This window comes from Lutjanus erythropterus, chromosome 3 (assembly GCF_056507025.1).
Source record: "Lutjanus erythropterus isolate fLutEry1 chromosome 3, fLutEry1.hap2, whole genome shotgun sequence".
NCBI lineage: Eukaryota > Metazoa > Chordata > Actinopteri > Lutjaniformes > Lutjanidae > Lutjanus > Lutjanus erythropterus.
Genome location: NC_139319.1, coordinates 29,557,740 through 29,571,403, shown reverse-complemented (window position 1 = coordinate 29,571,403; position 13,664 = coordinate 29,557,740). Strand labels below are relative to the sequence as shown.

Here is a 13,664-nt window from a genome sequence, read left to right as displayed (position 1 = left end):
CTACTAACCTGGTATGGATGTGATATGACTGCTATCGTTGCATGGCCTGGCTGAGGTTATAAAAATGTAAAAAGTAGCAGAGTTCTGTTTCAGGCAAATAAATTACATGATATCGGAGTAGTGCATAAACAAACATACTCGCTGATACTGATCCAACAGTTTAGGCTTTATCAATACTGGTATCAGAACAACCTGAAGAACCAGTGATATAAATCATGGCCATGAGTGTGTCTAGTCTTTTAACTCTAATAACTTATATTTGGTTTCAGTTTATTACTGGTGAACTCAAATGTCTGTGGTTTAATATATTGAATACATAAATCTAAGTAGTAAAATTTGAAAGGAAGACTATATTTAAATCTTTGAGAGTACTCTTAGCACTTTAAGTAGCACTTTTTGAGGAAGCTGCTTGTAAGAACCTGCGCAGAGAAAAGAGCAGTTGACATTATATAATGTGGCTTTAATTAGTCAACAAAGTTTTAATCTGTGCTGCTGGATTCCTGCCCATTTAATTTGATATACCATTGAATTCTAAAGTGAACAAAGCTTTTTGATTTTTACCCTCTGTTTTTGCTACGTGCATGACAGAATGCTTCCTGACCTTCTACATATGGATCAACCAACATGTTTTTTTCAGGGCCAGTACCTATTATTAGATATCAAAGAGACAAATAACTGATATTTGGAACTAATATACATTTGCTGCAAAAATAAAAATCTTCTTTTGAGCAATATGTATATATATATATATATATAATCTAAATTTTTAAACAATTCTGCTACTTTATACTTTTACATTATGGAGGCAAATATTACTAAGATACATTTTTGATACTTTGAGTACACACAGATTCAGATTAATAATCCAAGATATATAACAATTATGATGTATTACTATAGATTAAGCTTCCCAGCAGTATATCAAGTAGCACCATTGTGGATCTAGTTCAGGATTATCTTAATTGACATTCACACATTGAGCAAGACCACAAAGTGGACTGCAGAGAGAGAAACACTTTTCAATTAATTTATTTTACTGGAAGTTTTTTTTAATCTGATAATTATAAAAATTCTGAATACTGGAGCTGATAATTGGCCAACCCCTACCGCTGAGTTGAGAGAATCATAAACAGGACACTCAGGTCAGAAAAACCTAGTAAGTAAACATTTTATTGACCTAAAACATGCACATATGGCTGATAAAAAAGTATCATTGTTTGTTGAAAAGAAACAAAAGGAATGTTGAAACTTATGGATCTACAACATACATGGCCAAATATTCAAATCCCTTTTGAGCTCTTCGACCGCCATGAGAGAAAGAACATGGTCTGCTGACAAACATCTGCTTGCGAGCATGGTAGTGCTTGGACTCTAATATAAATGCTTCTCCTGTTGGAAAATACTTGTCGGTTTGGATTGTGGGATTTGACCTCAACAAAGTGCATCGACAGTTATATGTAATGTACCTGTGTTACCTGATGAGCGGCTGCTTATACTGGACACTTATACAGCAGTTATTAACATGACTGTTCAAAGGCAAGGATTAGCTTCTTTTTTCTTTACATCCAACTCCCGCAGTGACGCACACTGCAATGCTTTTCAGCATTTTGTCTCAAGTTTTAATGGAGCCAAATGAGCGCTGACGGAACTATGGAAATGAAACAGACCCACTGCATATACAATACAAAACGATTACAATATCTTGTATAAAAGATAAGTTTATACATATGTATGCACACATGCTCACATTTGATACATACTGTACAGTTTGTATGTGTGCACTGTTCTAGTCTAACACACATAAACACACACGCACGCACATACATACAAGTGTCTATTTGGCTGCACTTTTCAGTCTTTCCTGCTGAAGGATGATGAGAATAATCTGCCTCCCGTTTGTCCAGAAGGAAGAAGGCTTGAGCTTGTCTCTTTGCTCTGTAGAAACAAATAAGGGAGCAATTCAAACACTGTCCTCCCCGCTGTCCCGTGTACGCGTTAGGTCGTCGGAGGCAAACCGCTTTTGTCGGCGCCCCTCACCTCCTCCTTGCCGGCCGCAGAGCTTGTGCCATTGACAGTCACCTTCCTAGTGCTGGCACCCTGTTTGGAGGCGTGGGTGTGCCGCTGAGTGTTGTTGGGCACGGCGGTACCATTGGAGCTTTGGATGGCGGGGGAGAGGTCGTGGGACGCAGGGCTGGTCTGCGAGGAAGCTCGGGGAGGCTGGGCTGCAGCGGGACTGTGGACTTTGTCACTCTGGGAGTCGCTCTCCGATGTGGGGCTGGTGTTGACGCCGTCAGAGTGGCCCTGGGCAGCTGACTGGGACGGCCTCCTGCGCTTCCGGGTGGGTTTGACCAGATACTGCAGGGGGATGGGTCCAGTCTGCACAGAGGGACACACATGATTAGGACTGTGGGTAGACGCTCAGGTTTTATTATTCTTCGATATGTAGGCAAATTTACATATTAAAATTAAAGGTCCAGTAAGTGATTCTAGAGAAAGACAGTTGATTGTTAAGTTTTATTCCCAGGTTGTCAGAGACCGATGCTTCAGGTCTCAAAAATCAACTATCTCACTGATCAGTGATTGGCTGAAAGTCTCCTGACATGGGCTACATTTTATATGAAGTATGAAAAGAGTCAAGAGGAGGAACAGAAGTCTAGTTTTTTTTCTACGTCTGCAGACCAAATTACATTATGCTTAAGGTTATTACGGTATTTTTGCCTAATGACACCAAAAATAAACTGCTCCCCCCACCTTTAAATGACAAGACCAGTGAAAAATGTCCTTATTGTCAAGAAATCCCACAGACCAGAACCATCACTGTATTTCTGATATATCTTTCTCCTCTGTACCATAGTATTGTTGTCCAACAGCTGTTAAGAAAAAAATCAATGAGCAACACTGTTACACTGGTGTCCCTTCATTACCATAAACAGACACTGAATTTATTTTGATTAAATACCACATACAGCGTCCTGCTGCTGTAAATACTCATTTGACCATCAAATGAGTATTAATCCATCGCAGAAAATAGTCCCAAACCATTTCACCACTTACTCCTGTTTTAGACCATGTTTGCTAAAAACTACAGGGCTCAACTGTTTTAGGAAATTATTGAAACTATTATGTATTTATATTTGCTCATTTCACATTTCACAGCAGAAATCAAACAAGCAACATAATTACAAAATATTGAAGGATTCATGCCGTCATTAGTTTTAGTTTACGCCACAGTAGTACCTAATTTTAGCGAGAAACTGCTTTATTTTCATGCTTTAATGAAAGTTCTGTTACTGTAATGTTGTACAGTTAAGAGTAGAGACCGATTTTAAAGAGGGAGAAGAGAATCGAAGAGTTAATTGCAGGGTAACTTAGCCTCTTTTCACACACACACTGTTAACCCAGGGTTAAGCCCAGGGCTGATATGATCACACTGCCCTTGTTCTAACTCTGGGTTAAAGCCTCCTGGCTGATCATCTTCTTCTTCTAATCTTTTAGCCCTGTTTCACACTAGCAGCTTTTAGCCCTGGGTTTAGTCACTTTTCAGGGGGATAAACCCACAAACTCGGTCTAACCCTGGTCTGGAGCAGAGCCAGCTATCCCTGTGCTAAAGTTGGGGTTAGCCCACATTGGAATGCTCCAGGATTGTGCCAGTGTGAAAGCTCTTTTAGTCTGGGCTAACAGCTCCCTTGGCCTGGGGCTAATTGCTCTCTTAACCTGGGGATAAATGCAATGTGCCCTAATACTTTACTAATAGTCTGCCAACACCTGACCACTTTGTGCTTAGTAGCATCCGTTAACGTGAACATAACTGCACGGAGAGGATGACCTCCATCACATCAAAAAGGCCAGATCCTCTAAGAATACCAGGTAAGCATCATGTAGCTTCATTACTGATCTCCCTCTGGAAGGTTAATCAGTCTCTGAGGACGGATAACACATCCCATCAATGTAACAACAAAAATGAAATCATGCGAATTACAAGACGCACGAGAAAGAAAATCATAATTCAGGTTTGGTAAATATATTTCAGGTCCACAGTAAGTATGAAAGCGGTCACTCACTCGTCTCCACTCATAGAAGTAGGCGATATCCATTAGTGTGTAGTAGTCCTTCAAGGGCTCGTCTCCGTACAACACCTCCACCTGAAACACACACCACAACCCAGTTAACAGTGTGACCAGCAGAAAGCCATCTGCCAGGAGGTTTATGCCTCTTCCTTTGAAAGTTCATCTATACCGCTGAAATATCCTGATGGGTAGGAATGCACGATTTAACTCAACCAGGTGATGCACTGTACAAATGTACCACTATGGGTTTTTCCAAGGCCAAAGTCCAGTATTTTTGGACTGAAGCTGTAGTGGAAAGAAACATTTTTCTTAACATTTGATACTAATACAAAGCCTCCATTGGATCCCAGTAACAGACTGCTATCACAGCAACTGTATTAACCCAGTGTCAGCAAAATCACTGCTACTGCTCAAGTCTCATTCTGCATGCAAACAAGCTTTTCTTCCACTGGCCTCAGTTACTTTTGCGTAAAAGCTGAAAGGCTAAACCGGGGCGGTAAGTTTTTAAGATAATGGCGCTGCTGCACAATGACATCTCAGAGACTCAGGTGAGTAACAGTTGTGGTCATATTATTGATCTTCTTCATAGCAAATGTTTTGACCAGCAATAACAGGACAAGCACTGGTGGAATTAATACAATTATGTGTGTTTCATTTCAGTGAGCCAGGGCCCTGGTGCTGTTGTAAATGACGGCTCACTGGGACACTTAATGGAGCAGAGCTGTCTTTTAATGGGATTATTAACACCTGCTCTTTTCCTGCCATAACCCATCAAAATCTCTCCTGTGAAAACTCTTCGCCTCTTGGCATATTTTAAGCAGCAATAATTAATTTTTTTTATTTAGCACAAAAAGCTTTGAACAACACTTGACATATTATCACCTTACAAAGTTGTTATGGTGAATATATTAGCAAACAGTTTGATTCATGTTTGCATGCACCTGATGAATATAATTCAAATATTCACTCTCTTTTAGCTGTTTTTGGTCTCCACCAGCTCCCTGAGAAAAAATATATGTCTCTTTAGTTGCTGAATGATCCACTATGCTCAGCACCTAGCGGCTAACTTTTTTTGTTGGATGCTTTACAGGTAGCGTACAGTGGTTTTATCAAAGAGCTGCCTGCTACAGCTGAAAACAAACGGATGACAGCAGCAAAAGTGAAGCAGAACAATGACGTTACAGGCTGTAAAACCGAAACAATGCACTGAACATGCTGCGTTAAATGCTCTGTCGAGTCTTTGTGGGTTTCTCACTATAAGCAATCCCTTTTGCACTACACATAGGCACTGTTTACACTTGACATGTGTTTTGAGTGATCCGATCACAAGTGTACAGCTCTAAGAACAGATGTGAATGTTCCCAAGACACACTGAGGAGGCACTGAGATCTGATGACTCAGTCCACATTCAGAGATGGCCAACATGCTTTTAGCAGTGTCAACATGAATGTGCCTGGGCCACACTGAAGGACCGCCTACTCAACTGATGTCCTGTAAGTCAATCACTCGCCAACGGGCTGTCATATTAAAATGCAGAACAACAAGAAGAAGAGGCCACAGCAACTGACAGCTACAGGCAAAATGGATTCTTGTGCATGGAGAACATGCAAAACATGCTGTCTGATGTCCTTCAGCTGCCTTGCCTCAGCTCTCAGTGATTTAAGAGAGTTTCCTGGTGGACAGATAGCTTTACTTGTTGCCAGAGTAATGGCTAACTGCTGCCAACTGTAGCTGGGTTTCATTAGCTAAGTTAGCTGTGCAGCTAGCCCATTAGTGGCTGACTCTGCTCAGCCTGGTAGCTCAGAGGACTGGGGGGAGTGTTGGCTAGCACAGGAGGTTTGGACAGGTGTGAGGAGCAGGTTTTAATAACGCTAATTAAGCTTTAAAGCTAATAGGAACACTAGCTGCACGGCTAACTGAGCTAACTAGCCGATTTTGTTGAGGCAGAGCAGACATCAGAGGGAAGACCAGAACATTTTCTCCATAAAATATAATCCAGTTTCACCAAAAACAGTAAACAAATTGATAAAATTGTGTTTTTATACAAGTTATAATGTTTTGCTTTTGTATAGTAATCAGTGAGGCCCAACCCTGATGGATACAAACCCTAACCCCAATTCTTGTTTCATTTGTGGTCTGATAAAGAGTAAATTAATCTCATTCTGGTTAAAAACAACATCTCATTTGGTCTTCCCAAACGTAGATGATGTACATGTTTATTTGCTATATACAGCAGGGAAGTCAGATCTGGTCTGGAAACAGATTCTAATGCCAAGTGTGAACGGATGTAATCAAAGCTGTCCATTTATGACTAGATCACTGAAGACCCATGTTAATGCCAGGTGTAAACAGTGCCATAGTTATTTGACCAAATGTTGATATACAAGCTTTAATGATTTTGCAGTTTTTTGGCCCATGTTCATCAGTTTGGGCACATATGAGATCTCTTTGGAGCTTTGTTATGTTGCCTGCTATGACCTTCTCACAACTGTGTTTACTGCTTAAAAATCCTCTAAATTTATATTACTGCCTTGAAACACTTAAACATGTTGCACAATCAATATCATGAGTGTCTAATTACCCGATAGTTGTTGGGAATATCCATCTTGCTTCGGAGGAACTTTGCTAAGTGCATGACAGACATGGCTGCTGGGCACTGCAGGAAGCGTTTACCATTGGACTGAGAACAAAGACAAGAGCAGAGAGGGGATCCATGAATCCAGAGCGAAGACCAGAGAACCACATTAAACATGATGTGTGGAGGCTTCAATAACTGCTTTACTCAAATCTAAAATCAGGCTTTACCTTGTCTCCTTCCATCTCTGAGCGCTGCCTCTCGTTATTTCTGCAGGCAAATATCAAACACAAAGAAAAGGTGTTAAATAATAATTAATTATTCTTTCCACACATACACAGACATACTGCAGGTGTGAGTGGAACCTTTTTGAATTAATGTCACTACATATTTCTGTTTAATAATAGGACTTATTTGCATAACATTGTTTTGTGCGTGATCAGATAGTTGCATTTCAGTGTTTTTTTCACATCTCAGCAGCAACTGTCCAGTTCACTGACCCAACAAGTAGGAATCTCTCTACTGTTTTTTTTGTAAAAATGAGAAATGATTGACTCACTTGTTCCTCTCGTAGAACTGTATGGACAGACTGATGATTTCATCCTCTGCTATGTTAAACGTCTCCACCACTTCCCCTGGTTCCAGCACACGATTCTCTGCGTAGAAGTCCCGCCTCCGTTTCATTTCATCTGAGTGGGAGAAGGAGTCGATTGGTTAACAAATGCATCATAAAATCATAAACGGTGAGACTAATTCTCCATACACCTACCAAACTCTGACACAGTAAGTCTTTAGCTTCATTTAAATCTCTTCTTTAAACTTTTTTTGTTAAAGCTTTTGAAAATGGGTTAGGGTTTTATTTTCTTTTGTAAAGCACTTGGTAACGTTAGGAAAAGCACTATAAAACAGTTGTTCCCAGAGACTGGGTCGTGACCCACAGTTGAGACACAGCAGATTTTATTTGGGTCACCAAAAGAAATAAAAGGCTACAGAAAAAATCTTCAAATTTAAGATCTATATCACACCTTTCATAAAATAAATATGTCAAATAGGTATACATTTAAATTAATGGTGTGGGGGGGAAACAAGAGCTTGTCAATTCTGCCTAAATTCATTTATTTTGTCTCATTTATGGACTAGGATAAATTGTCCTCTTTGGTTTTCCTGATGAAAGGAGATCAAAACAACAAGGTCACCCTTTATATCACTGAATCTAAATGCACTTATTTCTCATTTATAAAATATTTAACCTGTGTACATGTTTTCAATAACACACATCAAGATAATATAAGGTGATAAGGAAATAAAAATGGTCAAGAACGTTCATTTATGCACAAATTAACTCTTCCCAAGATGCACTCATAAGGCCTGTTGTGAGTTGGGTTCTAATGGTTTGTCATTTTTAAAAACTGGGTCCCCAGAAAAAGTTTGTGAAGCAGTGCATCACCCTGTCAGGGTTGACTGAACATTATCCCTTACACATCATTCATTCTACACCTCTATGCTCTCATTTTTCTTGCAGTTCTGTTCAATCACTCATCTTTTGTTGTGTTCATGGCACAGAACAGATGTATAATCAGTAGGTGTGTGTCTTTCAGCCTTCTCTCTTGCTGGCTCTTCAACAACAAAGTATGTTATATGTATGTAAAGTATGTTATCAATGTTATGTTATATTTGGATACTGAATATTGTATTGTCTTTTACACCTTCCTAAGATCTGAACACAGTACCTCCAGATGTGGTCAACCCAATCCGATCACATTCAACACATTTACACCTTGCATTAATGTGTTTTTCCTTATCCAGATAACGTGTTTGGATACAGATTGCATTTTACACTCAGATGGAAATGGGGTCTAAGAGCTTTCTTCAAGATAGTTTGCTGCTCTACAGCCTCAAGAAATGTAGTCTTACCTTTGAATAACCCCGGAACAAGCTTATAAACAATATCTTGTAGAGTTTTATCGGCTCTGAAAAAGAAAAAAAAACATTTTCATGTTGATAAGCATGATGCATTCAGACTTGTTTAAAAAAAAAAAAAACACCTGACATAAAACATCATTGCTGACCTGATGCTGAGCTGTGGACACGTCTTGTGAACCTGGACATCACATCGAGGGCAGAACTTATTTGTCTCCAGAAAGGCAACGATGCAAGTTTTACAAACTGTACAGAGAAAGAGAACCCGGACAAATGCTGAAACACTGTTCTGTACAACCAAGAGTGTTAAAGGGACAGTTCACAGTGCTGTTTATCCATCTAGATTGTTTTGGTGTGAACAGCAGAGTTTTGGAGAAAACGGCCACAGAGACATCGGTTTTCTCTCCAACATAACAGAACTAGATAGCACTCAGCTTGTGGTGCTCAAATTGCCAAAAAATACATTTGAAAAACTCTTGTCCTAAACTCATGGACAAGAGGTTACAGCTCAGCTAAGGATGCCATTAAGGTTTACATCCCGCACTGTCACGAGCACGAGCCTCTTGTCCATGAGTAGATGCCTTCCTTCTGCACAGTGACACAGTTGCCAGGTGTAGTTCGGTAGAAAGAAATTAGTTGAAACTGCTCACAACAAGGTCTGTAGATTATCTTGAATACATCGGCTCATGATTTTGGATCAAGAAATATTGCTGATGAGTCAAATGTATAAGAGCCATCTTGGTCCATATATTCGAGCAAAGGCAAACATCTCTACAGCTGACATCTCCAAAACTGTGCAACTCACACCAGATAAGAGAGAAAGTGTGTATTTTTGATTTGGGGTGAACTGTCCCTTTACTGTGTAGTTCACAGAATGCTTGCAATTCAATGTAATACAACAATACAGTACTGCTTTTGTTACATTTTTTAGACTGACTGATGTCTCTGAACAGTCAAACAGAGGCATCAGCAGCCTCCACATAGAGGCGAATCAACACTTCATACAAAGTGGCAACAAAAACTCTGCAGTTTCACATGCATTATTTTATGATTGTGCACAGAAATGTTCCCTTAAGCAAACTTCCTAATGTTCATGAATGAACATTAAGGGGTTCACAGTACGTGACTCAATTCATGCTCACCTCCTTACAACCACAACGTGAGCAGGAGCTCTGCTTAATATGCACACAACTGTGAGGTCTATGAGTGTGTTTACATGTGCATTAGTATCCTGGTTTTTGAGTCTTATCCTGTTTTTTTTTTTTTTTTACCAAAACCATGCAGCCCTAATTCATATGTATTCCTGTTTACATGATCATAACTGTATCCAGGAGTCTGATCATCAGCCCATAGACATGTCTTGATTTCTCACAATCTCAGCCACTATGAGATGGTTTAGAAACCTGGATGAGATGTTTACATATCAACACCTTAAACATCTTATCCAGATTTCTGAACCATCTCATAATATAGTCCGTTTACATGCACAAAACATAACCCGAATACTCATAACCAGGATACTGGTGTGCATATCAACACATACTCTGTTAGTGTGTCTCACTGGGGTTAGTAGAAACATTATACATGCATGTAGAGTGAGGATTTCATGTGAGGAACTTACAGGAGTGCAGGCACTCTACGATGGTTGTAGCATCAACTAAATACCCAGCGCACAGTGGACATGTGAGGTGTGGATTCAGATCTGTGATTTTAATCCGATTGGGCTGCATTTTATCCATCTGGACAGATCTGCAGAGGAAACACACAAATGGACAACAACATTAGCGGTTTGGTCACACAGTAGGACACAGGAGCCCATGTACATGTGTATAACACTTGTTGAGACTGTTGCTACATTCACACTGCAAGGCTTAGTGCTCGATTCTGATTTATCGCTCAGATCTGATTTTTTTCTTTGTTTGGCTGTTTGTGCCATTTTTAAAATGAGACCAATATCAGATTCCAGTGTGAACAGGTCCTGAAATGCACATGCGCAAAAGAACAATAACAATGACTTCACATGTAGCACACTGTTGTACGGAAGTAAATATGGAAGTCACTCAAGTCAGCATTTACTGTTTCATTCATATGCTGATGTACATCAGAAGCCAGAGGATTCATGAGTAGATGATAACAAGGACAAGGAGAAAGACAGACAAATTTTTAATTATGGCTTTTGGTGGAGCAGTGGCTGCTACTTCTGTCTGGAGGTGTGTGTGGAGGTGGAATCAAAGCCAGGAGGCGTGGGATCTATACAGAAACAGATTTCATCCAAAAGTTTAGGATGTCAAACGGCTACTTTTATCTTCATCTGTCACCACCTCTTCACAGGAGTCTTGCAACAAAAGGTATACAAGTCTCATGAATTCAAGATATGACTGTTCATACTCCAGTCACATCGAAATAAATCAGACCGGTATCTGATTTAGGAATACACATGAAAGGCTACTTTCAAACTGCAGACAAAAGTGGCTCAACATGTATATTTTTTGCTCATATATGATTCAGAGCACATTTTTTCATGACAGTGTGAAAAGCACAAATCACAAGAAAATCTGATATTTTCACTTTCACATTTGGTCCTAAATAAGATACAGATTTAATTTTGTTACAATGTGACCTCAGTGGGAGCAGTCAGATCTGAATCCATGCAACTCTTAGACATGAAGTGTCATACCAGAATCTTGTGGAAAACCCCTTCACATCCTGAAATTTTCAATAAAATATGCCTCTGTGGGTTATCTGCCCACTAATTTGCTGACTTCCACTGCACATCAACTAAAAACGAAACAGACGCTGACTTGAGTGGCCTCCATATTTACTTTCACATTTACAAAACAGTGTGAACAGCCAAACCAAAAAATCTGGTAAACAAATCAGAATTGAGCTCTGAGGCTGTGTTCACACTGCAGGAAACAGTGGCCAAAAACCAGATGTTCTTATCTATATGTGCTTCAGATCTGTTTTTTCTCTGAACAGCACAAATCACCTGGAATCAGATTTTTTCAAATCCGATGTGGGCCACTTTCATTTGTGGCCCCAAATCAGATACAGGTCTGATTTTTTTTTTTTTTTTTTTGCAATGCGACCTCGGTATGGACAGTCATATCTGAATTCACCTGGCGTGTCTTGAAAGAGAGACGCCGACAGATGTAGTTAAAAGTAGCCCTTTGACATTATAAAATTTTGGATGAAGCCATTCACATCAATACCACCACTCCTGTTTCTGACTCTGCATCCACAAACTACTCTGTACAGAAGTAACTGCCATTATTATCATTAGCTTCTGCTCACGAATTTGACGGCTGCCACTACACATCAGGCCTCCATGTTTTCTTTTGTACGACAGCGTGCTGCATGGAAAGTGTTTGTTATTGTTCTTTTGTGCATGCCGGTCACTTCAGGACTGTGGTGTGTTCACACTGGAATTTTGGCCACATTTAAAAAGACAGGGTGAACAGCCAAAACTAAAAAATAAAAATCAGATCTGAGCATTAAATCAGAATTGAGCACACAGCCTTGCAGTGTAAACGTAGCATAAGGCCTCCATTATAGTCCCGGAACAGACGTGTACAAGGATGGCTGCAGACCCCACAGATGCCTGTTAGTTCTCTTTATACTTCTTTCTGGAGTTAGCTCAGAGGAAGCGCTCTACACATGCGCAGTAGATTGTCTTCTGTGGAGATGGCATGTAAAGGTCTGCGGTTGAGTCCGTGTGGTCAAAACAAATGGCCAGGTACGCCGATGTCTTCACAGAGCCCTCTGATAATGAAATTTACACCACACAGACCCCAGCAGATTATGAACTCAAAAACACTGGAGCGCATAATACCAGCTTAAGGCTGGCAGTGTGAACACAGCCTGAAGCTTGCAGTGTGAACGTAGCCAAAGTGGTCCAAATCAGAATTGAAAAGATCAGATACAGTATGATTGGTGATGTTCACACTGGCACAAACAAACAAATCTGAGCCACATTTGAGTTAAAAAAAAAACAAAAAAAAATCAGATCTGTACCACTTTTGCATGCAGTGTGAATGCAGCCTTAGAGCTTTATCATATGGTCAGTGAGTGTTCCCACCTCAGACAATGTCTACAGCTCGTCCTTGGGACAGACAGCAGGTTGTGAAACAACAACAAAGAGAGCTGATGGTCAACACAAACACTTGAATGACATGTAGTATGGATAAATAACGTGTGGAGAGCCGTGCAGCTCCATGCAGCCTGGTGCTGCTGGTACACACACACTCAAACACACACACACACAGCAGCCAGCAGACTATTGAATCGCCCCTGTGTGTGGCCTCATCTTGTGCATCAGCTCTGCTGCTCGACCAACAAAGAGCGTTACATTTCTCCGGAGCTCCGCCGACAGACCCACCGGCCACCACAACCAAACACATCCAGAAAAAAACCCCAGCAGAGAGCAGGGGGGGTGCAGAGGCACAGAAAATCACACTGGTACACAAAGCAGCCATCTTAAATCCACTGACAGGGCTGTATGAGGAGGCGAACAAGAGAGACTCAAAATGTGACACCGTGCACTGTGTGAGCGCCGCGGAAAACAGCGGGCCGACGGGCCGATAAAGACGATCGGAGACGGTCCGGTCCTACCTGATCACACATTAAAGTTTCCCTCTCCTCCCAGCCACGATCCACGTTTATTATTTGGACTTGGACAGAATTTGCAGCAGCGCCAGAAAATGGCTTTTTTCAGCACCGTCAGAGGACTGCCCATTTTGGATCACGTGATATTATTTTGTCGCCTCGTTCTCGGGGCACACAGGGTATCCTCTACTCTGCAGGCCCGCTGCCTCTTTACTTTACACATTCATCTGTCCTGCACCGGCCCGGAGGCATGCTCCTGTTTTTATTTCACCCTTTTTTATTAATTTTTTTTTCAAGTATGAAGTTGCCCAAACAGGGGGGTCCGCCCCGCCCCCCATTTGTCTGATTGTAAATTATTTTGTCTGATAGACACACAGAGGCCCTGCAGGCCTCAGGTCCTGGGGCCCGAGCTGTCTGTCCCACAAAGACTAATAGAAATTCACTGGAAATTTGCTACTTATTACCGTTTTCATTTTACCATTTTTTTTTTAAATAGT

General features: G+C 40.7%; 1 protein-coding gene across 1 annotated transcript; it reads right to left on the bottom strand.

Annotated features, from left to right (window-relative positions):
- Positions 1-1,143: 1,143 nt before the first annotated feature.
- LOC146330231 (polycomb complex protein BMI-1-like) lies at positions 1,144-13,327 on the bottom strand. Its single transcript, XM_084715717.1, has 9 exons — positions 13,174-13,327; positions 10,184-10,311; positions 8,712-8,808; positions 8,557-8,612; positions 7,202-7,331; positions 6,873-6,912; positions 6,649-6,747; positions 4,062-4,142; positions 1,144-2,376 (listed from the first exon to the last, which is right to left on the bottom strand). Exons 2-9 carry the CDS (start codon positions 10,299-10,301, stop codon positions 1,996-1,998), a joined length of 1,002 nt encoding a protein of 333 aa, XP_084571843.1. The 5' UTR covers positions 10,302-10,311; positions 13,174-13,327; the 3' UTR covers positions 1,144-1,995.
- Between the last annotated feature and the right edge of the window lie 337 nt (positions 13,328-13,664).

What these genes read in the sequence shown, in the direction of transcription:
- LOC146330231 (XM_084715717.1), bottom strand. Translation starts at nt 10,301, where the DNA reads ATGGATAAAATGCAGCCCAATCGGATTAAAATCACAGATCTGAATCCA. An exon ending in CGTAGAGTGCCTGCACTCCT is followed by an intron (nt 8,809 to 10,183) that starts GTAAGTTCCTCA and finishes TTCTCTGTACAG; the next exon opens with TTTGTAAAACTTGCATCGTT. An exon ending in TGTCCACAGCTCAGCATCAG is followed by an intron (nt 8,613 to 8,711) that starts GTCAGCAATGAT and finishes TTTCTTTTTCAG; the next exon opens with AGCCGATAAAACTCTACAAG.